Source organism: Littorina saxatilis, unplaced genomic scaffold (genome assembly GCF_037325665.1).
Source record: "Littorina saxatilis isolate snail1 unplaced genomic scaffold, US_GU_Lsax_2.0 scaffold_452, whole genome shotgun sequence".
In the NCBI taxonomy this organism is placed as follows: domain Eukaryota; kingdom Metazoa; phylum Mollusca; class Gastropoda; order Littorinimorpha; family Littorinidae; genus Littorina; species Littorina saxatilis.
Window position 1 is genome coordinate 27,949 of NW_027128135.1, and position 27,659 is coordinate 55,607.

General features: G+C 46.3%; 1 protein-coding gene and 1 long non-coding RNA gene across 2 annotated transcripts; both read right to left on the reverse strand.

Annotated features, from left to right (window-relative positions):
• Nucleotides 1-6,123: 6,123 nt before the first annotated feature.
• LOC138956504 (uncharacterized) lies at nt 6,124-12,535 on the reverse strand. The gene is made up of 2 exons (XR_011452681.1): nt 11,629-12,535; nt 6,124-11,597 (listed from the first exon to the last, which is right to left on the reverse strand). It is a non-coding gene; the product is annotated as an uncharacterized lncRNA (long non-coding RNA).
• A 6,234-nt stretch (nt 12,536-18,769) lies between these two features.
• LOC138956502 (rap guanine nucleotide exchange factor 1-like) lies at nt 18,770-27,433 on the reverse strand. Its single transcript, XM_070327844.1, has 9 exons — nt 26,642-27,433; nt 25,555-25,743; nt 24,705-24,789; nt 24,086-24,180; nt 22,998-23,076; nt 21,586-21,687; nt 21,243-21,340; nt 20,600-20,731; nt 18,770-19,495 (listed from the first exon to the last, which is right to left on the reverse strand). The coding sequence occupies exons 1-9, from the start codon at nt 26,878-26,880 to the stop codon at nt 19,354-19,356; spliced, it is 1,161 nt and encodes a 386-aa protein (XP_070183945.1). The 5' UTR covers nt 26,881-27,433; the 3' UTR covers nt 18,770-19,353.
• Between the last annotated feature and the right edge of the window lie 226 nt (nt 27,434-27,659).

The window sequence follows — 27,659 nt, forward strand, 5'->3', positions numbered from 1 at the left end:
CGCTGGGCAGTTATGCGCCCTTGGACGTGCACCAGGGTGCTCCTTCCAGCGGTATTGATCGCCCCCCACACCATGACGCCTCCACCACCATGAACGGGTGCCTCATCCACACAGTTGGGCGCGTAACGTTCGTTTACTCTCCGGTAGACCCTCCTCCGACCATCATGTCGCTGGAGCAGAAAGTAGGACTCGTCGCTGAACCACACGTGTCTCCAGTGATTCCGGACGGTCCAGCGAAGGTGCTGGTTGCCCCACTGCACTCGGTTCTGGCGATGGCGGCGGGTGAGGACAGCTCCTCTGTGAGGTCTGCGAGCTCTCAAACCAGCTTCATGCAGGCGGTTACGCACGGTCTGGTCCGATAATCGGTGTGGCCCGGGGAGAGCCTGGACAGAAGATGAGGCCGACAGGAAACGATTCCGGAGGTGGCGGAGCCGTATGAAGCGGTCGTGAGCAGCAGTTGTCGCCCTTGGTCTTCCCGCTCGTGGCAAGTCAGCAACGGAGCCAGTGGCTTGAAACCTGACCCACAGTCTACTGATGGTGCTCTGGGACACGTGGAAGTGCCTGGCGATTGCACTTTGACTTTGGCCTGCTTGTAAACGACCCAATGCAATTTGGCGGTCTTCTCTGCTCAATCGGGCCATCTTTCGTCGCTGAATTGTCGTCTGATTTCTTTGTGGCGAACAATCCGCTTTTATGGGTTTTGGAAGACATGGTGAGAGCTCAATATTCCCCGAGTTTCACGAGATTACACTGAAGCATGACGAGTGGTCATGCCAAATGAGCAATTTTGACATTGTAGCCACTGATAACGCATGCGTCACGTGCAGAGCTCACTTGTGGCAATGGACGAAAGGTCGACGACCAGATAAACATTTTCTGCAGTTTGGTGGATATCCTTGTAGCCATATAACTAAATTAACCAAATATTACAAGCTATGCGTTTCTTTTTTTGAACAGTATATATTTAATTTTCAGAGCTTGTTGTTAATCCAAATATAACATATTTATATGTTTTTGGAATCAGCAAATGATGGAGAATAAGATGAACGTAAATTTGGATCGTTTTATAAATTTTTATTTTTTTTTACAATTTTCAGATTTTTAATGACCAAAGTCATTAATTAATTTTTAAGCCACCAAGCTGAAATGCAATACCGAAGTCCGGGCTTCGTCGAAGATTACTTGACCAAAATTTCAACCAATTTGGTTGAAAAATGAGGGCGTGACAGTGCCGCCTCAACTTTCACGAAAAGCCGGATATGACGTCATCAAAGACATTTATCAAAAAAATGAAAAAAACTTTCGGGGATTTCATACCCAGGAACTCTCATGTCAAATTTCATAAAGATCGGTCCAGTAGTTTAGTCTGAATCGCTCTACACACACACACACACACACGCACGCACGCACACACATACACCACGACCCTCGTTTCGATTCCCCCTCGATGTTAAAGGCACAGTAAGCCTCCCGTAAACCATCACAGAGCTCCCCGAGCGTCTAAATACAGTACAAGCATACTTCCATTTGAACGCTCACCGAACGGGAACATCCTGGCTGCTTTCTGTCGAGCGTGAGACATTTTCAAAGAATTTATTTTCGTAGACTTGTTCCGTTAACAACAACGGCGCCTCGTTTTTGCGCTAGACCTAACTTTTAAAATCTAAATAATAAATTGACAGCTTGTTACACAAACATTCTTTAATCATAAAAGAATTCGTTTTTCATCAAGACAAGATCAGAACAATTCGAAGTTGTGAAAGTTTAAAACAAGTCGCGTAAGGCGAAAATACAATATTTAGTCAAGTAGCTGTCGAACTCACAGAATGAAATTGAACGCAATGCCATTTTTCAGCAAGACCGTATACTCGTAGCATCGTCAGTCCACCGCTCATGGCAAAGGCAGTGAAATTGACAAGAAGAGCGGGGTAGTAGTTGCGCTAAGAAGGATAGCACGCTTTTCTGTACCTCTCTTCGTTTTAACTTTCTGAGCGTGTTTTTAATCCAAACATATCATATCTATATGTTTTTGGAATCAGGAACCGACAAGGAATAAGATGAAAGTGTTTTTAAATTGATTTGGACAATTTAATTTTGATAATAATTTTTATATATTTAATTTTCAGAGCTTGTTTTTAATCCGAATATAACATATTTATATGTTTTTGGAATCAGCAAATGATGGAGAATAAGATAAACGTAAATTTGGATCGTTTTATAAAAGAAATATTTTTTTTACAATTTTCAGATTTTTAATGACCAAAGTCATTAATTAATTTTTAAGCCACCAAGCTGAAATGCAATACCGAAGTCCGGGCTTCGTCGAACATTACTTGACCAAAATTTCAACCAATTTGGTTGAAAAATGAGGGCGTGACAGTGCCGCCTCAACTTTCACGAAAAGCCGGATATGACGTCATCAAAGACATTTATCAAAAAAATGAAAAAAACGTATGGGGATATCAATCCCAGGAACTCTCATGTCAAATTTCATAAAGATCGGTCCAGTAGTTTGGTCTGAATCGCTCTACACGCACGCACGCACACACACACACACATACACCACGACCCTCGTTTCGATTCCCCCTCGATGTTAAAATATTTAGTCAAAACTTGACTAAATATAAAAAGAAAAGCCCGGAAGCAGGGTCACGCAAGGGTCGTAGCAGACGACGGCCGGTTTATCAGTGCAAATCGCCGTTCCTCTCAACAGTCAAAAGCCATCGCTAGAGTTCTTGTGAACCACAGCCGTTGTTTCGTGCATAAAAAACAAGAGGCGAAGCCTTCAAGGCTCACGTAAGAAATCGACAAACAGTAACACAAACTCAATCACTCCGTCACACATACACACACACACACTCACACACACACATACACACACAGTAAGCATAGGTGAAACTGTGCAAGAAAGCGAGACCCTGGATCTGCCAAGTAGTCTCGGCCCGCTCACAATAACAATGACCGAGACTTTCAGTAATTCCTTTGCGTGACGTCTAACCCTCTTACGTCATAATGTGACGTCTTCAAATAGTTTCTATCACACACGTCAAACACTTTTGACCGAGACTGACGTAATCCATAGACTCGGAAATGTTAAAGTTTCTATCACACACACACGCACGCACAGACAGACAAAGTTTATCATCGCATAGGCTACACTTACGTGAGCCAAAAACGTGCTATTGTAGATAAGCTCACGTCGAGTCGCATTCAAATGACTAACTATGACGACTGCATTGTGAAAAGGGAAAACTGGATCACACGGGTTCACGATGGCTCAGGGGTAAGATAAACCACGCAAAAATAAATTCTTTGAAAATTGTTCGCTCTTTACGGAGGGCACCTAGGATGTTCTCAATTGGTGAGTGTTTAACGCATATAGTCTTGAGTCGAGCGTTTGAAAATGCCTGAGCCTGAAGGCGGGTGTAACTCACACCTCTTGGTATCAGTCTGCCTTAGAGATGAGGACGACAGTTTGCCGGATGGCCAGAATAGCGCGCCGCATTTTCCTGCATAGAACTAAGGCGCGTCTGCCGCGACGGTGCCTGAGCTAAACACTGGCGGGCACTGCTCACAGCCCTGCACACGGCACTGTTAACATTCCCCGTCCCGTCACCTCTCTCGCCACCACCCGCCCTACCCTTGGTCTCATGCCTGCATAGTTTTGTTGTGGCGCTCGCGAGCGTTGGCAAGCGCTCGGTACGAGTACCATTGTCTGGGGTCACTGAAGCGTAACAATGGCGACCGCTCGCCGAAAATGGTCTAGGCAACGGGGGTTTGCGCGGAGCATTCTGTAACGTACCTGAGAGGTGGCACGCCAGAAACTATTGCCAGGACCGGACTAGGCTAAGAGCAGGGGGGTTGCCAATGGTGGTCCAGGGGGTGTTTCCCCCTGGCGGGGTCAAGGGGGCGAAGCCCCCTGAAGCTGATGGGTAGGTCATATTCTGAGATAGGAAAATGGTCGCTCCTTGCATGAAACGGCATAAAATAAACAATAATAAATAAACAATAATAAATAAAAAATCGGAATAAGTGAGGTACATGTTTAGGCTGGGGGGGGGGGGGGGGGGTTGCATAACCCCCCCGGTAGTCCGGCCCTGATTGCACTGTACTGAGCTTGCTGTTTGACTCTATCTCTCTTTCTCTCTATCGCAGTCTCCCTCTCTCTCTCTCTGTCTTGCGTGCTCTCTCTCTCATTCTCTGTCTCTCTGTCTCTGTCTCTGTCTCTGTCTCTCTCTCTCTCTCTCTCTCTCTCTCTCAGTCCCTCTGTACCTGTCTACGTCTCTGTCTATCTCTTTTTCATTCTTTCTTTCTTTCTCCCTTCCCTCTCCCTATGTCTTTCTCTTTCTTTCCATCTCTCTCTATATCTGTCTGTCTCTCTTTGTGTCCGTATGAAAGTCTCTCTCTCTTATCTTTTTTGCTCTCTTTTTATCTCTCTCACTTTCGCTCTCTCTTCCCCTCCTCATCTCTTTCTCTCTCTCTCACTCTCTCTCTCTTTCTCTCTCTCACTCTCTCACAAACACACACACACATACACACATTCACATACACACACACACACACACAGAACATGTGTACATGAGTGCGTGTGTGCGCGCGTGACTGCAAGTGTGTGTTTGTGTCACGGTGTGTGTGTGTGAATGTGTAAAGCACCTGTATGTGTGTGTGTGTTTTATGTGTGTGTGTGCACGTGTGTGTTTGTGTGTGTATAAGGTTGTGCGTGTGTGTGTGCGCGCGTGTGTGGGTGTGTGTGCGTGTGTGCGTGTGTATGTGTCTGGGTGTATGTAAGTGCATGTTTGTGTCAGTGTGTGTGTGTGTGCGTTAGTATGTATGAGTGTGTGTTCAGGGTGGTTTGTGTGTGTGTATGTGTTCGTGTGTGTGGTTGGGCGTGTGCATGTGTGGTTGTGTGTGTGTGTGTATCTTATGTGTGCTTGTGCGTGTTTATGTGTGTGTGCACGTGTGCATATATGCGTGTGCATGCTAATGTGTGTGAGTGAGTACGCGCGCGTGTGCATGTGTGTGTATATATATATATATATATATATGTGTGTGTGTGTGTTTGTATACACTGCTTACACACGAAGAACACTGCACATGTTAATATAAAAATTGATGTTCAAACAGCACTGTTAGGATACATGAAAACACCTGGTATGTCAAACAATTTAGTAAATTATATTAATTTACTTATTATTGTGGCACAAATGTGTGTGGGAAAATTGAGATACGGAAAACCAATAGAAAATGTGTGCATGTTTAATTCAGAGTTAGATTTGCGACACATATAGATCGAGAATAACGGTAATTGTAAAATAATATTTTAATAACATTGTCCATCATTGGTATTTGTCCATGATAGAGGTGAAAAGGTCTAGGCAAAAGAAGTAAATTTAAGTGGTTTTTTTGTGTGTTTTTTTCCAACCCGGATGCTCCCTAGTAACCAGCAGAGTGTGTACAACATGAAGGAGCAAATACAATGTGTGGACATGTATACAGTGTGGCATTGTTCTTTGCTTGGAAAGTTGGTTGGCTGGCGGGCTGGCGTGTTGGATGGTATGTTGGTAAGTTTTGCTTTTTGGTTGGTTGACAAGTTTCTTGACAGGTTGGTTGTCAGGCTGGTTGGCTTGCTTGATAGGTTGGTTGTCAGGCTGGTTGGCTTGCTTGATAGGTTGGTTGTCAGGCTGGTTGGCTTGCTTGATAGGTTGGTTGTCAGGCTGGTTGGCTTGCTTGATAGGTTGGTTGTCAGGCTGGTTGGCTTGCTTGATAGGTTGGTTGTCAGGCTGGTTGGCTTGCTTGATAGGTGGGTGGATGGGAGGTTTGATAGGTGTGCTCTCTCACTTTCTCGTGTGTGAGGGTGCGTAAAAGAGAAAATGTATAATATGCTTCCACAAGCACACTAATGTTTGTTATAGTTTTCCCTACATGATTGTGTTTTATTTGATTTCTTTTTTTATTCTTCATACTTGTTCTTCGTTTCATGTGTGTATTATAGTATGGACTAGCTGTAAGAAAGGACCATATGGACCTAATGCTATCATCCCTCAGTAATAAAGTTTTCGAGTTCGCTCTCCCCTCACACACACACACACACACACACACACACACACACACACACACACACACTTTTAAAGTTGGAGCAAATTGTTTAATTCAAAAATGAGAGACCCATCCATCTGGCACGAATCTGAACACACCATTCATATCTCTGCATAAATTATTCACAGGAACATTGACATATAATATATGTATGAGATTAGCATAACATTTTACACTTTGCCTGTGTGTGTGTGTGTGTGTGTGTGTGTGTGTGTGTGTGTGTGTGTGTGTGTGTGTGTGTGTGTGTGTGTGTGTGTGTGTGGTTGTAAAAAGCAGCCAGCAGCCGCGAAAAGACTGCCTGTGCCACAATGCTCACAGAATAATAAATTATTGGGAAGTATTGCATATGGTACATCTTGTTGCCATGACAACTCCCTTGTCAACCTGCTGTACAACTGTGTACTAGATACACTCAGTACATTGTACAACAAGCAAACAGGACACGGTGCATGTAGAATATGTACACAACAACTTGCTTGACAGGTGCACGAACTGAACACATACTATTTACACAGCAACATCCGTCTATTTGGTCACATACCAAACGTAAACTGCCTGAGTGCTTTCTGTGGAGAGTGGGATTTGTTTCGTATATGAATTCATTTTGTTAAAGCTACCACAACAGTCACCGTGTTGATTTTGGTATGTGACTAAATGGAGGGATGATTTTATCCGTAAGGTGGCCAGATCTGAGGTGGGGAGCCGAGGAAGAAGTGTGCCTTTCATATCAACAGCAACTTGACACAGATCTTCACCATAACACCCCGGCCCTGTCAGTGTCAACTTGACACAGATCTTCACCATAACACCCCTGTCAGTGTCAACTTGACACAGATCTTCACCATAACACCCCTGTCAGTGTCAACTTGACACAGATCTTCACCATAACACCCCTGTCAGTGTCAACTTGACACAGATCTTCACCATAACACCCCGGCCCTGTCAGTGTCAACTGTCCAGAATAAAGACCTTACCGGTCCTAAAGTCTCATACCTCATGGTTAGCCAAGTCTATACATGTAACTGCATTTAAAGACAATGCTAACAGCATCTGGCTACAACAATTAATAACACATTTATTAAACACAAAAAAAATCAAATCAAATAAAAACAGGAAGAAGAAGAAGCAGCAGCAGGTGAGAATAAGAGAGTACAAGAAAAGCAAATACTTCCACACGACTCGCCTTCGTTACCCCCGCCCCTCCCTGAACCACCTTAACCAATAGAAGACTCCCTTCCCCCAAGACAAGACATTTTCAAGACCATGTTTTTTTAAGATGTTCTGTTCATAACCTCTGTAAGTTTACCCCCATGATTTTCTCAGGTGATGTTTAGGTCTTAAAAGGAGGATTCTACTACCTATGGACCCCCCACCCCTCCCCCCAAAAAAGCTGTTCCAGCTTCACAAAATAATGTTCAAGAGAACTCTTTATGTGACCTGTATCAATCCAATTAGTTATTCAACCCTAAGAATATTTCACATATATATATTCAAACCCCAAACCTCTTTCCCACCACCATCACTAACTAGCCTGATATACTCAACATTTACAAAAACCCAGACACTATATTATAAAGCTATGACCAAATCAAACAATGACATCATAGCTTGATGACCTCAAGACTTATTTTCTTGATAGCTCAGTGGATATTTCAGGGGTGAAAATCTTCTCCAGCAAACATTTTCATGCTGGGACTGATATTAAATGAAAACAAGGCACATTTTTGTCATGTCTGCTGAGTACCAACTGTTGTGTGAAATTTGGAGGCTTTTGCTCCCAAAATAACAGAAAATATCAACGTACAGTTTTTACTAACATGACCCCGCTATGAACCCAAAATGTGATGGGGGTCAACCAAACTGGGGTCATGTCGGCAGATTATTAAACCCTTGAAGTGTTCAAAGTTTCCAAGCTCTTGCTTCAAAAACGCCGGAAATAACGTCAATGTTAGGTTATTATGAATCGAACATGACCCCCTGTGACCCCAAAACTTGACGAGGGTCAATCAAACTTAGGTCAAGTCGGGAGATTATCAAACCCTAGAAGTGTGCAAGGATTCAAAGCTCTAGCTTCAAAAACATCTGAGATAACCTCAATGTTAAGTTTTTATAAAACGAACATGACCCCGCAGTGTCCCCAAAATTTGACGAGGGTCAACCAAACTGGGGTCACTTCGTGAGATCATCAAACCCTTAAAGTGTACAAAGTTTCAGAGGTCTAGCTTGAAAAACATCCGAGATAACCTCAACGTTAAGTTTTTTGTCCCCGGACAGAAGGACGGCCGGCCGGCCAAACAGACAGACACATATGAATCCTAATACTCACAAATTACTCAAGTGAGTCAAAAATGTTCATTTATGTAATGTAAGATTTGGCGCTAAAAGTAAATGTTAATTTTCTGTGCCACAGATTAATGCTTCAGTCTCATGTTCAGTCAAACATACGGATGCCAAGTGTTTTATATAATCTTAGTGTTTTATATAATCTTAGTGTTTTATATAATCTTATTGTTTTATATTATCTTAGTGTTTTATATAATCTTATTGTTTTATATTATCTTAGTGTTTTATATAATCTTAGTGTTTTATATAATCTTAGTGTTTTATATAATCTTAGTGTTTTATGGATTAAAAGGGCACGCTATAGTGTCTTCCCAAACATTAAAACAAGTCGCGTGAGGCGAAATTACTACATTTAGTCAAGCTGTGGAACTCACAGAATGAAACTGAACGTAGTCCGCCGCTAGTGCAAAAGGCAGTGAAAGTGACGAGCCTGTTTGGCGCGGCAGCGGTTGCGCTGTGCTTCATAGCACGCTTAACTGTACCTCTCTTCGTTTTAACTTTCTGAGCGTGTTTTTAATCCAAACATATCATATCTATATGTTTTTGGAATCAGGAACCGACAAGGAATAAGATGAAATAGTTTTTGAACCGATTTCGGAAATTTAATTTTGATCATAATTTTTATATTTTTAATTTTCAGAGATTGTTTTTAATCCAAATATAACATATGTATATGTTTTTGGAATCAGAATATGACGAAGAATAAGATGAAATTGTTTTTGGATCGTTTAATAAAAAAATAATTTTAATTACAAGTTTCCGATTTTTAATGACCAAACTCAGTGCTCACTCATTAGTTTTTAAGCCACCAAGCTGAAATGAAATGCAATACCAAACCCCGGCCTTCGTCGAAGATTGCTTTGCCAAAATTTCAATCAATTTAATTGAAAAATGAGGGTGTGACAGTGCCGCCTCAACTTTTACAAAAATCCGGATATGACGTCATCAAAGGTATTTATCGAAAAAAAGAAAAAAACGTCCGGGGATATCATACCCAGGAACTCTCATGTCAAATTTCATAAAGATCGGCCCAGTAGTTTAGTCTGAATCGCTCTACACACACACACACAGACACACACACACACATACACCACGACCCTCGTCTCGATTCCCCCCTCTATGTTAAAACATTTAGTCAAAACTTGACTAAATGTAAAAAAGAGAAAAAAAAGTGAAATGACAAGACATGCATGTTTAACGAAACGGCAATACAAATCAAAACAGCACAACTTGGAAATAACCGTGAACAGAACACCATTCAGCCGTCTCTGTTCATTCCTCTCAGTTCATATCAAGCCCGTGATGAAGTTGAATCCCTTAACCCCTTCACTGCCCACCCCGTATGTAATACGTGGTCATTTTCGGTTTGTCATACGCCCATAACCGTATCTCATACGTGGGATTTGTGTCACCAACATTTCAGGACATTTCTGAAAACTAAATGGGAGGTAACCACTGTCCAAGTACTTGTAGGGGTTCTAAACACAGTTCTTTCCCATAGACCGTTCGGATAAGTTACCACCACGTGTTGAAAACTGTGTTACAAATTTAGAACCGACTACAGCATTCAGCCGCCATCGCAATGTCGCCCGAAAGTCGGACCTCAACTCGTAGACCTGTTTTTAAGCGATACAGTGTTCTGAATACAGAATACAGAATACAGAATACAGAATACAGAATACAGAATACAGTATTTATTGAGCCAAGTGGAAGCTCTACAAGAAGTGATTTATGGATTACCACACAGAAGAATACTTTTATGGGCTGTAATGTGAGTACCTGATGTTTGACACCAGTTTCAGCAGTGTTTTGAGTGGTTTTACGTGCTGCAATGTGTGTATGTGTAAGTCCGGAAACTGTAATTTTTGACAAAAATGGTCATTATATCAATTTTTACTATAACAATCACAAACAAAGTCCAATGATCATGTCATCCTATAATAGCCAAGGGTATAAGCAAAACACATGCCAAAGATCTAAGAGATATCTCAATAAATGATCGAGCAGTGAACAGATTAGTGAACTTACCGAAGAAAGTGAAATTTTGACCTGGCGCACAGCAATACCAAAATGCTGTTATACTGTGGCAGTGAAGAGGTTAACATTACAGTCCATGCACACAGAGATATCAATGTTGAACCAGACGCACACCAGTCTCATGATAACAAAAACTATCAGTCCATGCACACAGAGATATCAATGTTGAACCAGACGCACACCAGTCTCATGATAACAAAAACTATCAGTCCATGCACACAGAGATATCAATGTTGAACCAGACGCACACCAGTCTCATGATAACAAAAACTATCAGTCCATGCACACAGAGATATCAATGTTGAACCAGACGCACACCAGTCTCATGATAACAAAAACTATCAGTCCATGCACACAGAGATATCAATGTTGAACCAGACGCACACCAGTCTCATGATAACAAAAACTATCAGTCCATGCACACAGAGATATCAATGTTGAAGCAGACGCACACCAGTCTCATGATAACAAAAACTATCAGTCCATGCACACAGAGATATCAATGTTGAACCAGACGCACACCAGTCTCATGATAACAAAAACTATCAAACAAAGAGTGAAGTATAACATGAAGTTAATTCACTTCCCAAGTTCACATATTTCCTCAACACACAGTGTTGCGGAATTCACCACTCAAAGTGACTGCATGCACTCATCTCATGATGTATTCACCACTCAAAGTGACTGCATACACTCATCTCATGATGTATTCACCACTCAAAGTGACTGTATGCACTCATCTCATGATGTATTCACCACTCAAAGTGACTGCATGCACTCATCTCATGATGTATTCACCACTCAAAATGACTGCTTACACTCATCTCATGATGTATTCACCACTCAAAGGGACTGCATGCACTCATCTCATGATGTATTCACCACTCAAAGGGACTGCATGCACTCATCTCATAACGTCTTTTTAACGAAGGAATCCCAGCAGATCATCAAACGCAGCGACTCGCGGTAACTTTTGCCCACAGTCCTGCATGGGTTGCCGGGAAATTATGCTCACAGTTGCAGGCAATGTCTGAAATTATGCTCAAATATTGTGAAAACCTGTCTTCACACACAATAAAACACATCTACATGAAAACACAAATGAAAACACCGCCTTTTACCTCCATTAACAGATGTTAACACTGTCTTCACGTCCATTAACAGATGTTAAAACTGTCTTCACGTCAGACGCTGAAACATTGTATTCAACTGACGTGAAGCAAACAGTGAAACGCTGTTCACCCGAACAATTTGGACTCGGGAAAGGGCACCACTGCAGATGTGACTGACGACAGCCAACTGTTGGTTTGAGTGCTGTTTCCACACCCAGTGGTTACCTGGGCATCCACTCAGAAGATAATGACATTGAACGCCTTACAAGAGCACAACATGTTATCATCTTCAGACTCCGGACTGGTCACTGCCGGCTCCTGACCCACCTCTACAGAATGAAGATCTCCCACACAGACGACTGTCCATGTAAAACAGGCACGCAGACCCCAGAACATGTCCTCCAGACATGCCCAACCTTTAGCGGACCTGAGAAGCGAATTCTGGCCAGAGATGGTGGACCCAGAGAAGAAACTGTGGGGCCCAGCGGAGTCCCTGCCGCGAACTGCAGACTTCATCACATCAACAACCTTGACAATCTAGCATGGCGACGGGACGAAGAAGGTTTTGAGTGGCTTTAACTGTAGGTTTGAGTCGCTTTAACTGTAGGTTTGAGTGGCTTTAACTGTAGGTTTGAGTGGCTTAACTGTCTGTTTGAGTGGCTTTAAAACTGTCGGTATTGAATGGCTTTGACTGTCAGTTTCTGTGGCTTTAACTGTCAATTTGTAACTGTTGGTTTGTGTGGCTTAACTGTGAGTGTGTGCGTGGCTTTAATTGTCAGTGGCCACAGGCACTAACTGTGACGTCGATCACTGTGCCAATGTCACGTTCCCATGGTAACAACCACTGACTGTGTCATCACTGGGTCAATGTCCACAAAAAAACACCAGCGTTAGTGATCGCATTCTCACTGCACACTCGGGACTGGAGGCCGAGAGAATAATGATCTTGAATGGAAAATTTCCTAGATAAATTTTCATTTAATTAATATACTTACCCGAATCACATTAGCATTGAGTCACCTGAGATGCTTATCACTGAAAAACGCTTACCCGGCTAAAAATTTTAAAGGGAAGCAACCCCATCACCAAAACGAAAGTGAAAGTAGCTTGGTAATGGGCCAGCACACTGGGAGTTACCTCCCATACGGGTGTGTGCCACGTCACTTCCTCTAGGAACACGTGCCTATTCTCATACGGCTTTAAAAATCTTAAAACCATACGCGGGGCAGGTGGGAGGGAATACAGTATGTGATTCGGGTAAGTATATTAATTAAATGAAAATTTATCTAGGAAATTTTCCATTAAATAACATATTCTTACTCCGAATCACATTAGCAGATAACATCAACAAGGCGGTGGGCTAGAAATGAATCAAAACTCACCATCAAGTTCTGGACAGGAACTGACCTGCTGCTATGAGAGCTGGAAGGCCTCTGGAGCCATCCTGTCGAAGAGCCGAGACGTCCCGAAGATAAAAGTTTATGAAAACATCTTCAGAACGCCAAAACGCAATTGTCAGCACCTCCTCTAGACATCTGGAGCGTAGTACTGCCAGAGAGGATGCCCAAACCCTCATTTCATGGGCTCGGGCCGAGTCAAGTGGCAAGGAGGGCATGACCCCCCCCTCTTTGTGCGACTCCACTCATAAGCTTGCTTAATGAGCGAGGACACCCACCGGGCCAACGATACCTTCGACAAATCTTACTCACGCCTAGAAAAGGGCGAGATAAACAGCAACTTCTGAGAACTAGACCGAAACGGCTGAGTCCGGGCTAAGTACAGACGAAGAGCCCTCACAAGGCAAGTGACCGAATCAAGGTCATCCGGGGCCAACGCGCTGATCAGAGCCTTGACTCTAACCAGCGGAGAGGCCTGCCCCGAAGACTGATTCTTGGCCAGGAAATCGGGCCGGAAACGCAAAGATGCGGAACCGTCCGACTAAAAGGAGATATCTCCAGGCTGACCCGACAGGGCGTGGACCTCGCTACCCCGTCGGGCCGTTGCCAACAAAAGAAGAACCAGCGCTTTGCGAGTGACATTGAACAGAATGGCCTCGCTCAAAGGCTCAAAATCCGCAGAACGTAGGAATTCCAGGATTAAAAACAAGTCCCACTTGGGAGCGGGCAAACGAGCTTTCGCTTCCTTAAGAGCAGCCCTTTTAATGACTGCAGCTATAACGCCCCCGACTCGAATAGACCGACCGATCTGCTTAAGAGTCGCCGAGATAGCGAAGCGCCGGACCCTCAACGAGGAGCCTGAGGCGCCCTGCGAAAACATGAAAGAGAGGCGGTTGGCGACCTGAATAGAGCGCGGAGCCACCGAACTCACCCCTGTAGCTGAACACCAGGCAGTCCATGCCTTCCAGTGGGAAGCATAAACTGACGAGGTGGACGCTCTATGCGAGCGAGCCACCAAGTCCAGACGGATGGAAACCATCAGGAGAGGCAAAGTGGAGCAAATCTGAGCTTGGAGCTTGTGCACCCTTCTCTGAGAAGGCTGGACAGTCCACGCGACCGTGTCGAAAGACATCCCCAGATAAGTGAATGTCTGTGACGGGGTCAGCTCCGACTTTCCCTGGTTGATCGAGAACCCCAACAAGTTGGATTCTCGAAGAACCATCAGGGTATCTTGCGAACAGCCGCTCTGGGACTGGTTCATGATGAATCAGTCGTCCAGATAAACCCGCAGGCGGATACCCTAGGACCTCACCAGTGCACAGACCTGTCTCACCACCATGGTGAAAATCCATGGTGCGAGGGACAGCCCGAAAGGGAGTGCGCGAAACTGGTAGATCTGATCTCCCCACCGGAAACAAAGCCATTTCCGGTCGGCCGGATGCATAAGAATGAAAGTATGCGTCCGTGAGATCGATCGAGGTCACCCAGTCTCCTGGGCGGAGAGAGTTTCGGACCGAGGCTGGCGTCTCCATCTTGTCTTTTATCTCACTCAAGAAAGTGTTGAGGAGAGATAAATCCAACACGGGACGCCGTCCTCCTGACGCTTTGGGAACGGCGAAAAGACGCCCTAAAATCCCAGGGAGCTATGGACCCGAACTCTCTCCACCGCGCCCTTCTGCTCCAGGGAGGCAATTTCCGACTGCAAGACGGAACATGCTTCCTGCGAGAAGATGGGCTTGAACCGCGGTGGCACTCGGGTAAGAGGCGCCTTTTCCTCCCGCCAGAGCAGGCGGAAGCCCGATCTCACCACTCCCACAATCCATTGGCTGTCTACTACCAACATCCAACGAGAAAGCGCACGGGAGGGGCCTCCCGCCATCACCAAGGTGGAAGGCGGGAGGGGGGTGAGATCGGGAGCGCTTCATTGGGGGTGTGGCTTACTCCCAGAGCCGCCGCACCCCCTCCCCGATGCCGTCCTCTTCTTCCTGCCACGAGCGACCGGCAGAGCCTGCCGCTTCTGAGCTGGCTTGAGGTTCGACAATGTCTGAGCCTGCTTTTGCTTAGAAGGCTTAGACTGTTTCACCCCCTGCAGAGTGAAGTCGAGGAACTGACTGTCCTTGTTCGACTGAATCTCCTTCTGTCTGGCATCCATTGCCAGAGAACAGAAGCGAGATTCCTCTGAGACCGGGGAGACTCTCAAGGTCTCCCTAGTAGCCAGCTCCGTGAACTGGGACTGCGAGAGGAAGAGATCCCTCCTACAGAGGACCGCTTGGGTGTACTGTAGAGAGGAAAGACGCAATTGTTCCTCATTGACCTTGGCCAAGGCGGTAAAAAGCGCAGAGACATCGTCCGCATTTTGTTCTTCACTGAGAGTGAAAGGAACCAGCGAATCGATCAATGCCCGATACAGAGTCCGAACAAGAGTCTCCGCAACAGAGGACAGTTCGATCTGCCGACGTCCAACCTCCTCAGCAGAGAGGAGGGAAGCCTCAGAAACCGGCAGAACCAGATCAAGCTTGATCGGTTTAGCCAGAAGAGGCAGCAATTCCCGGGGAACCGGAAGGGTAGCCCTAGGGAGTGCAAAAGACGCCAGCCAGCTCTGGCTCTGAGTGGGCAAGCTAAGCTTCCTATTGCCCGTAGGCACAAAGGAAGAGGCTTGAGAAGCCGACGCCACCCACTGCTGAGCTGATTCCGGAACTGGACCAAAAGGAAGCAGTAACGGAACAGGCACTGGCCGAATACCACTCCCCGCATGTGCTGGACGAACCAGCGAATGCGAAAGTTGGTAAGCCACTGACGGAGACTCGGCGAACCGGAAGGAAGAAACATCTTCCTGTGCCGGCCGGAAGTCCGCCATGGCCGAAGGATCGAACGGAGCGGAAGAGTCCGCAGCCACCACCCCTTCGGGGAAAAAACGAGACGCTACTTCCGCCGCGATGTCAAGAACAGACTTGAGCTTCGACGGAAACACGCCCCGAGACTCCTCGTTGACCACTGATGGAGCATCAGAATAGTCACACATGGAACCATGACCAAAACCACCAGTTCCGGAAGCAGAAGCATGCCCTGGCAAACCGGAAACCGGAATGCCTGTGCACGAACATTATCCTGCAACCCAGAACCTTGTGAAGGTAAGGGTAGGCAGGACGACCATCCGTAAAAAACCGGAGCTGGATGAGCTGACGTCACTCCCCCATCCGAGTGGAGTGATGCCTGCTCAAGCCTAGGCACTAAATGGCCGGAAGGCGTACGCTGGAATCCACCCTCTGATATCCGGAAGAAAGCACCAGAAGAGGAAGCAGCGTGTCCGGCCGAAACCGGAAGTGTAGTCGACGAAACCGCGCAATGCGGAATTGAAGGCTGCACTGGTTGACTTCGTGATCCGGAAGGACCGGAAGTCAGTGAAAACTCCATACTGCCGCAGCCGCCGTAGCGTGCCTGCGTGGACGGATCATCACCTCCGGCGAGTGCCGGTAGTGCAGCCGACAGAACCGCGCAATGCGGAAGCGAAGGCTGCGCTGAAACCAAAAACACCAGTTCCGGAAGCAGAAGCATGCCCTGGCAAACCGGAAACCGGAAATGCCTGTGCACGAACATCATCCTGCAGCCCAGAACCTTGTGAAGGTAAAGGGTAGGCAGGACGACTATCCGGAAAAACCGGAGCTGGATGAGATGACGTCACTCCCCCATCAGAGTGGAGTGATGCCTGCTCAAGCCTAGGCACTAACAGGCCAGAAGGCGTACGCTGGAATCCACCCACTGGTATCCGGAAGGAAGCACCAGAAGAGGAAGCAGCGTGTCCGGCCGAAACCGGAAGTGTAGCCATCGGAAACCGCGCAATGCGGAAGTGAAGGCTGCACTGGTTGACTTCGTGATCCGGAAGGACCGGAAGTCAGTGAATACTCCATCCTGCCGCAGCCGCCGTAGCGTGCCTGCGTGGACGGATCATCACTTCCGGCGAGAGCCGGTAGTGTAGCCGACGGAACCGCGCAATGCGGAAACGAAGGCTGCACTGGTTGACTTCGCGATCCGGAAGGACCGGAAGTCAGTGAATACTCCATCCTGCCGCGACCGCCGTAGCGTGCCGGAGCGGACGGATCATCACTTCCGGCAAGTGCCGGAAATGCGGCAGCCGAAACCGACTGCCGCCGCTGTTCGATCAAATCCGGGGCCTCGTAGGTTATCGCCGGAAATGAAAGATCAGCATGGTATCGGTCGTGACCCGAAGCGAAAGAGCTGTCTCCCGAGAGAGAACGTCCAGGCGCCTCACGAGGGCTATCGGACCAGCTCTGCTTACCAGCCGCAGCTGAAGAGGGAGGACGCTGCTCCAAACCGGAAATGGAAGGCAAAGACACGGAAGCCAACGCCCGGACGTCACTGCCAGATGCCGGAAACGCCAAACAACTGGCGACGGAACGCTGGAACTCTGCCTGCACCAAGCTGCGGATTTCCGGAACCAGTGTCTAAAACAGAAAGGAACCAACGCACCCTGCACAGGTGCTAACAACGAGGACGAAGTCTCCGTAGTAGAGAACCGGAGCAGACGTAACAGTAGCGCTAGGCGCCGCAAAAGATAGCAGAAGTAGTAACAGCGCAAGGCGCCGAAATAGGTACAGACAACAAAGTGCTACGTTCTTGGTCTGTACAAGTAAAACTGCTTAAGAAGAAGCCAAAGGCTTAGATTTCCCCTTGGGGTCCGACTTGCCACAGCGCTTGTCTGAATCAGACATGCTGTCAAATCCATGTAAACAACGCGAAAACATTTTACTGAACGTAAGTCTAAACGACTAAAAACTCAGTAAAAACACACACTTTCGCGTCAACAAATTACGATAGCTACACTTGCCTAACAAAAACAGAGGCACGTAGAGCTACAAACAAAGTCACACGAGCTAGTAAACTAACTCACACAACAAAATGGCGAAACACGCAAGTAACTGACACACAAGTCAACAACACGTGGCAACGCGAAAAAATTTACTGACACGTAAGTCTAAACGACTGAAAACACAGTAAACACACACTCTTTCGCGTCGACAAAATACGATAGCTAAACTTGCCCCACAAAAACAGAGGCACGTAGAGCTACAAACAAAGTCACACGAGCCAGAAAACTAACTCACACAACAAAATGGCGAAACACGCAAGTCACTGACACGCCGGTCAACAACACGTGGCAACGCGAAAAAATTTACTGAAACGTAAGTCTAAACGACTGAAAACACAGTAAACACACACACTTTCGCGTCAACAAAATACTATAGCTACACTTGCCCAACACAGAAAGGGGCACGCAGAGCTACGAGCAAAGTCATACGAGCTAGCTAACTAACTCACACAACAAAATGGCGAAACACGCAAGTCACTGACACACAAGTCCGCAAAAAACGGACAACGTACAGTAACGAAAACAGCGCAAACAACCAACAACAAACGGGAACGAGCTCACCAAACTGAAGGCAAGGCGAGCAGAAAAGCTGGGTAACGTGGCCGGCGGGTGTCACTCAAACACACAAGGTCAGCCACAGAGCGTCAAAAAGTGAACCGTCCTCTCCGAGGTGAAAAAGACGTATGAGAATAGGCACGTGTTCCTAGAGGAAGTGACGTGGCACACACCCGTATGGGAGGTAACTCCCAGTGTGCTGGCCCATTACCAAGCTACTTTCACTTTCGTTTTGGTGATGGGGTTGCTTCCCTTTAAAATTTTTAGCCGGGTAAGCGTTTTTCAGTGATAAGCATCTCAGGTGACTCAATGCTAATGTGATTCGGAGTAAGAATATGTTACTTAATGATGCCTTTGGCTGTAAAGAACACCGACTTCCGAACTGGACCAGTGGCTCTCCAACCCTGACCAGTGGCTGTCTAACAGGGCACAGCACTTGTCCAGAAGTAGAAGTCCTTAGCACCATGGAGTGATTCACACACATCTCTGGATTTAGTGTTCAGCTTGAATTTGACACAATGATTTCCCCGATACCAGCAGTCTTCTGCAACCTGAAGTTACTTGTACCATGGAGTGATTCACAGAGACTTGAACTTGCTGAATTCACACAGACTTGAACTCTCTGAATTCACGCAGACTTGAACTCTCTGAATTTTTCAGCTCAGCTCCCCAAGAGGACACAGTGATTTTCAAAGGTCCAGGAATCCTGAATTGCACCTGAAGTGATTCACACACACACCCGAGGCTACGGAGAGGCAGCAAGCAGAACAGAGGAAGGGAGAGGGAGGGAGAGGGGGAGGGCAGAGTGCAGGCTCATCACGTCACAGAGTCCTGTTTTTTGTGGGTGGAACGTGGCTTGATTTTCTGTGACACAGAGAGGGAGGGAGGGGGGGAGAGAGGGCAGAGGTCTATGGGTGGTGGCTCATCACGTCACAGAGTCTTGTTTCTTGTGGGTGGGGCGTGGCTTGATCTTCTGTGACAGTTGCCACAGCACCTCTTCGCCGCGGTAGTCGTCAAAATTGTTCATCAACGCCTGAATCTTGTCACTGCGTTTGAATCCATATTGGCTGAAACAGGCGAGAAAACATGTGTTATCAGTTTTATGACAGCCTGAAACATGGCAGGAACATGTGTTTTTAGTTTTATCACAGTCTGAAACAGACAGAACATGTGTTTTCAGTTTTATCACAGCCTGAAACATGGCAGGAACATGTGTTTTTAGTTTTATCACAGTCTGAAACAGACAGAACATGTGTTATCAGTTTTATCACAGTGTGAAACAGACAGAACATGTGTTTTTATTTTTATCACAGCCTGAAACATGGCAGGAACATGTGTTATCAGTTTTATCACAGTCTGAGATAGCATAACATGTGTTATCAGTTTTATCACAGTCTGAAATAGACAGAACATGTGTTATCAGTTTTATCAGTCTGAAATAAACAGAACATGTGTTATCATATTATATCACAGCCTGAAACATGGTAGGAACATGAATGCGTCACCATTCAGAGTTCAGTTACAGTGTGAAAGGCATCTTTGCCTAGATGAGCGGTTGAAAAATGGGGGGATGTCGTTATTAGGAGGGGGGGGGGGGGGGTCGTTACAGGAGGTTCCACTGTATTTTCACGACACAGTTGCTGCCATAATTAAATCCCTGCGCCTTGAATATGTGCGCGATATAAATTGCATAAAAATAAAAAATAAAAAATAAAAATAAATTCCTGCGCTTAGAACTGTACCCACGGAATACGCGCGATATAAGCCTCATATTGATTGATTGATTGATTTCTACCTGACAGACTGAAAGTGAGTACAAGCAGAACACCGTGTGGCAGCCATGCACATATTACCTCATTTCAAATCTCTGTGTGTGAGCCCCCCATAGAGACTGTGAGTGAGTGCATGTAGAGCACACAGTGACAGCCTACCTCATTATAAATCTCAGAGTGGCAGCCTACCTCATTATAAATCTCAGAGTGGCAGCCTACCTCATTATAAATCTCAGAGTGGCAGCCTACCTCATTATAAATCTCAGAGTGGCAGCCTACCTCATTATAAATCTCAGAGTGGCAGCCTACCTCATTATAAATCACAGAGTGGCAGCCTACCTCATTATAAATCTCAGAGTGGCAGCCTACCTCATTATAAATCTCAGAGTGGCAGCCTACCTCATTTTAAATCGCCGCATGCTGTCGAGAATGTTGAATTGCTGCCAGCGCTTGGCGAAGTTGATGCTCCCGTCCGGCAGCATGTCTTGGTTGCCGATGTTGATGAACGTCAGGTCTTGGAGAATCAGACCCCTGTGACCAAGCACACGCGTATATATGAATGAGTGATTGGGGGAGAAAGAAGGGGGATGGAGGAAGTGATCTTTATAATAATCATCATAAAAACGTGTACTGCACAAAGCACAGATACAGTCCATGCTTAACGCACTTTACAATACTACCTCAGTCACAACGTGTACAACACAAAGCACAGATACAGTCCATGCTTAACGCACTTTATTACAATACTACCTCAGTCACAACGGGGACAGCACAACGCACAGATAGAGAGATAGAGATGAGAGAGCGAGACAAGAGATTAAGAGAGAGAGATGCTTTGATGGTGTAATGTCTTTGGCTTAACAAGCCATATCAACACACACAAAAATCAACAAAACAAGAAGAAACAAACAGTTTACACAAATACAGAAAAAGTAACACACACACACACACACACAGATACACACACACATACACACACAGATACACACGCACACACAGATACAAATACACACACACACACAATACAAGGGAGGTCACTCACAGGTAGGGAATGCAGGGCGGCTCGGTCTCGGCCAGGGCCTGACGGTACGCACGGAATGACGAGCTGCTGTCAATCAGCTGACAAAACTCTTGTAGGGCCTGAAACACATCGCAACGCACAGCACGTCATGTAATGGGAGAGTAGCTGAGAAAAAACAAAAGCAACTTTTAGGTGTAACCGTGTTGTTAAACTCTCTTTACACGCAACCACCACCCCCCCACCCCCCACCCCCCCCTGCGGACAGGAGCAAAGTCCAAACCCCGCCCCCTGCGAACAGGAACAGAGTCCAACCCCAAAATCCCCCCCTCCCCCCCCCCCCCCCCCCAACAAACAATCCACGCACCTCGATGTTCTGTTTTTGCCACTCCAACCTGCGGACAGGGGCAGAGTCCAACGCGGACAGGATGGCCAGGTAAGAGTTAAAGTTCTTCAGTTTCCGCAGCCACTGAAAGCACAATCACCAGTCAGTTAGCCCAGCAAACTGTGCATGGAAAGAACAAGAAGAGCAAACGCTCGATCGAGTCACTTTCGCAGTTCTGAATATTATATGAGGCATCAGATGGACAGGAAGAAATTGCTATTCACAACACAATGAGTCACGTTCACATAAAATTTGAGCCCGGTCACTTTTATAGTTTCCGAGAAAAGCCCAACGTTAAGTTGTGTGTTGCCGAACAGAAAAGGCTAGTTATCTCCCTTGTTTTTCTGATAACGTTCGTAAAAGGCTACAGATGTAAATACTTTGATGTAAAGAATAATCCTACAAAGTTTCAATCACATCCGATGAACTTTGTCAAAGATATAAAATGTCTAATTTTTCCTTTGACGCTGACCTGTGACCTTGAAAAAGGTCAAAGGTCAACGAAACCATCGTTAAAGTGTAGAGGTCATTGGAGGTCACGACTAAACAAAATATGAGCCCGATCGCTTTGATAGTTTCCGAGAAAAGTTTGTCAAAGATATAAAATGTCTAATTTTTCCTTTGACGCTGACCTGTGACCTTGAAAAAGGTCAAAGGTCAACGAAACCATCGTTAAAGTGTAGAGGTCATTGGAGGTCACGACTAAACAAAATATGAGCCCGATCGCTTTGATAGTTTCCGAGAAAAGTCCAACGTTAAGGTGGTGTCTACGGACGGCCGGCCGGACGGCCGGCCGGACAGACTAACACTGACCGATTACATAGTCACTTTTTCTCAAGTGACTCAAAAAGCCACTAGGCTGGAAAACAGATGAGTACAACAAAATCTCTCTGAAATCTCAGGTTACAGCCCTGGGCTTGCTTAGGCTCAACTGGAGTCCAGGGGCAATTAACTCTAGACGCCCCTCCCTCCCACCATCCAAAAACGGTGTTTGCCATCTGATGGCCTTTCCTGGTAACTAGATCACACACAGAATGACATAACATGAAAAGAAAGATTGCTCTTTTTTCTTACAGGATATCCTTTTCTCTGGTTCGAATTTTGTTCTTGGCAAGTCAGTTGCTTTCCTTGGTAAACGTGGATCTGACAAGAGATGTCCCCCCTGAACAATTGCCAGATGATACAAAAATAGAGAAACCCAGCGCTGATACATTCATGCTAACGTTCCAAAATTAGGACCGGAAAACACGAAAGCATGCATAATCTGACATAGATACAAACTATACATATCATTCACAAAGGCGACTCACCCTCATGATAAACTATACATATTATTCACACAGGCAACTCACCCTCATGATAAACTATACATATTATTCACAAAGGCAACTCACCCTCATGATTTTGATAAACTTCATCAGATATTTTTCTCGTTCTTTAGGGTCGTCCTGAGTTAAAATACGAGTTCGGCACCTGTAAAGAAGTACATAAACCACAAGTTATGAAGCTACATACAGCGTGCGTACATTTACCAACATCAATCAGTATACATAAATATTGTACAGATTTATAAAGCCTTCAGGTGTTGGTCGTTGGTTGTTTGTTTTTTAAACAATTGACTTTTGACGCATTATTCCATCAAATTCGATGCTGTGATATTTGGGTATTTTTTCAATCAAAACTGGACAGGGGGCAGGGACGTAAACTCAATGGGTATGGCTCTTGCTTTAAAACCACTTTGTCGCTATCCGCGTGGCTGGAATCCAGGGTCGATGAGATATCTCTGATAGTCAACTTTGTGCACACCATCTTTGCTATTCAAACACCCCTAGGCCCTGTGTGCTATTCAAACACCTCTAGGCCCTGTGTGCTATTCAAACACCCCTAGGCCCTGTGTGCTATTCAAACACCCCTAGGCCCTGTGTGGTATTCAAACACCCCTGGGCCCTGTGTGCTATTCAAACACCCCTAGGCCCTGTGTGCTATTCAAACATCCCTAGGCCCTGTGTGCTATTCAAACACCTCTAGGCCCTGTGTGCAATTCAAACACCCCTAGGCCCTGTGTGCTATTCAAACACCTCTAGGCCCTGTGTGCTATTCAAACACCTCTAGGCCCTGTGTGCTATTCAAACACCCATAGGCCCTGTGTGCTATTCAAACACCCCTAGGCCCTGTGTGCTATTCAAACATCCCTAGGCCCTGTGTGCTATTCAAACACCCCTAGGCCTTGTGTGCTATTCAAACACCCCTAGGCCCTGTGTGCTATTCAAACACCCCTAGGCCCTGTGTGCTATTCAAACACCCCGCCCTGTGTGCAGAATTCCAGGCTCACTATAAAAGCTTCAGGGCTTGGAAAACACAAAGACATCCTTCATGCATCTCTCATCATGACTGTGATCCTGTTTTAATACGTTGAATTAACTGCTCAACTGACGGACTGACTGACGGACTGACTGACTGACTGACGGACTGACGGACTGACCAGTAAGACATCTTGTTGAAGTGTTCGGTGAAGGTGGTTAGGTTGGGACTCAGCTCCTCCGACTGTTCCCTGGCCCACAGCAACACCTCTGGAATCTGTCGCACAAAATACACCGCCATCAGTCCATCTGTCTCTGTCGGTCTCCCCCCCCCCCCCCCCTCCCTCCCCCTCTCCACAATACACATCTGACATCTCATCTGTCTGTCTGTCTGTCTGTCTGTCTGTCTGTCTGTCTGTCTGTCTGTCTGTCTCTCTTGCCCCCCTTCCACAAAACACACCACCAACTCATTCTTTCTTTCTCTCTCTCTCTCTCTCTTTCCCCCCTTCCACAGAACACATCACCAACTCTTTCTTTCTTTCCCCCTCTCTCTCTCCCCTTCCTCCACAAACATACACACACAAGCAGATACATGCAAACACACACATACATATGGACATAGAGAGAGAGGGAGAGGGAGAAAAAGAGAGAGAGAGAGAGAGGGGGAGAGAGAGAGAGAGAGAGAGGGGGAGAGAGAGGGAGAGAGAGGGAGAAAGAGAGAGGGAGAAAGAGAGGAAGGGAGAAAGAGAGAGAGAGAGGGAGAGAAAGAGAGAGAGAGTCAAAACAAACGCAGCATCAAACCTCTATCTTCTGAAAGAGTTGAGCGTCCAGTAGAGTCATCTGTTCGGCGATGTCGTGCGACTTGAAACTCAGCAAGTCCGGAGTGCTGTGAGCAGAACGGTCCATGAGTCAAGGTCATCAACATCACATTCTCAACAAGAGATACAAGGGTGAGGTTGTTTGTGCATTATTATGATATATGTATATATTTGAATTCAGGCAGGGACGGACACTGCCAAACTTCATGTGCAGACTGAGAGACAGTATCCATGTCCCATCCCCATGTCACCACTGTGGCACATAAAGACCTCGGTCATTCTGCCATAAATGCCGGTGGCTTAACACACACACCTGGGTAGCGCGACCCGACCCGACCCGACCCTACCCGACCCTACCCTACCCGACCCTACCCTACCCAATCCTACCCAACCCTACCCTACCCGACCCGACCCTACCCTACCTGACCCTACCCAACCCTACCCGACCCGACCCAACCCGACCCAACCCTACCCGACCCTACCCGACCCTACCCTACCTGACCCTACCCTACCCTACCCGACCCTACCTGACCCTACCCTACCCAACCTGACCCTACCCTACCCTACCCGACCCAACCCTACCCAACCCTACCCTACCCGACCCTACCCTACCCGACCCTACCGTACCCTACCCAACCTGACCCTACCCTACCCAACCCTACCCAACCCTACCTGACCCTACCCTACCCGACCCTACCCTACCCTACCTGACCCTACCCTACCTGACCCTACCCAACCCTACCCTACCCTACCCTACCCTACCCTACCCTACCCTACCCTACCCTACCCTACCCCACCCTACCCGACCAAAGAAAAACCTGATTGATTGGCACCTGGAGGATAGGTCGATGTTCTGCACGGCGCTGACCGGGGCAGGCTGGTCCTGGGCCGCTTTCTTCTTCTCGCATTTCTCCAGCACTTTGCGGCGCAAGATTCGTGCCAGGTTTAGCTCCCCCTGACACAGCAGTTCGTACACTAGCGCCACCTGTCGCTCCACCACCTCGTCGTCCAGCTCAGAGTGTCTGCAACATAAAACTGACATGTAAAATGGATGCATACAACTGACACGCTAAAAGCATTACCGACAACTGTTGTATAAAACTGACGCACGCAAACCAAGAGTTAAAAGCTGTAACTGATTTATATGACTGTAACTGATTTATATGACTGTGGATGATTCCTAGAGAATCACTTTGTTGGTGATTTAGAAAAGATATGAGTTTCTGATTGCATACACCGCAATCCTCGTACGTAAAATATTCTCTCTGCCTTCTCTCCCTTTTTCTGTCCACATTTATAAGCACACAGACACAGATACATTGCAAGCATGCAACACATACGCATAAAACAACATTCTTCTATTTCCATGCATGCATGCTTACACGCAAGCTGCCAGCACATATGCATGTGCTACGCATACACGCACGCACACTCTCTCTCATTTTTGGCTCACGTAAGTGTAGCCTATGCGATGCTAACTTTTGTCTGTCTGTGCGTGCGTGCGTGCGTGCGTATGTATGTATGTCTGTGGTAGAAACTTTAACATTTGAAGACGTCACAACATTTTAAGACGTCACATTATGACGTAAGAGGGTTAGACGTCACGCGAAGGAATTACTGAAAGTCTCGGTCATTGTTATTTTGAGCGGGCCGAGACTATTTTTTTCTTCGAAATCGGCCATTCAGATCTAGATCTAGTGTCTCGCTTTCTTGCACAGTGTCACCTACTATGCTTACTGTGTGTGTGTGTGTGTATGTGTGACGGAGTGATTGAGTTTGTGTTACTGTTTGTCGATTTCTTACGTGAGCCTTGAAGGCTTCGCCTCTTGTTTCTCATGCAAGTGTGTGCACACATACGCACACCCACACACCTTCTTCCAATCCCTCACACCCCCCCCCCCCCCCCCCCACCCAACTTACCCGAGTTCATCAATCACTCTAATGAGGAGAGAGAAGGCATTGCGAGACAGTTTCTTGCGGCTGTCCCCGACCTGCTGGAACTTCTGGAACCTGTAGAGCAGCTTGTCGATCAGATCGCGCGGCGAGATGAACGTGCGATATGTCGTCAGGAACGCCTCCTGATAGATGAACTCTGCAAGAAGCGGGTGAGACAACTCTGTCAGTGAGGCACACACCATGTGGGAGATAACGTACACCATTAGCTTCGGAGATAACTAGAGAGGAGACAACTCTGTCAGTGACGCACACACCATGTGGGAGATAACGTACACCATTAGCTTCGGAGATAACTAGAGAGGAGATGATTCTGACCACATTCCTCTGTGTAATTGGCTAGGGAGACAGCTTCAAAGGAGATAACTCCTCATAGGAGATAACTCCATTAGTTCAGGAGATCACTCTAACTCCATGGGAGATAACTCTGTTAGCTAGGGCAGGGAGGCAACTTGAAGCAAAGATAGCTCAGCTACCTGGGGAGACATCAGAAGGGAAATAATACTGTGAACAAGGGAGGCAACTTGTGCAGAGTTGCGCAAGAAAGAACTGGATAACCAGGAAGACAGCGCTGCTTATCGATCAACTTTCTCGTCTGTTCATTTTTAAAGTATGTTTTTTCATACCTCAAACTTTCACAAGCACAAAACACATACAGGTAATCCTGCACCCAAACAATCTATGCACGTACTCACAAACACACGCACGCATACACGCACACACACACAGGCACACACACACACACACATACGCAGGCACACACACACACACACACACACACACACACACACACACACATATACACACACACACACCACACACACACACACACACACCACACACACACACACACACACACACACACACACACACACACACACACACAGCAGTCTATTATTCCAAAGCTCTGTTAATCACTCCTACACCATCCCCTACAATCTTCACTAATTCAACCTAGCTACAAAACTACCAAGGCACACACATA

Bases quoted from the DNA above. Each gene is read 5' to 3' on its own strand.
- LOC138956502 (XM_070327844.1), bottom strand. From the start codon at position 26,880: ATGGTGTACGTTATCTCCCACATGGTGTGTGCCTCACTGACAGAGTTG. The intron at 25,744-26,641 runs GTAAGTTGGGTG...TTTATGTTGCAG, and splicing joins AGAGTGATTGATGAACTCGG to ACACTCTGAGCTGGACGACG. The intron at 21,688-22,997 runs GTGAGTTGCCTT...TTGTGCTTTCAG, and splicing joins AGTTTATCAAAATCATGAGG to TGGCTGCGGAAACTGAAGAA.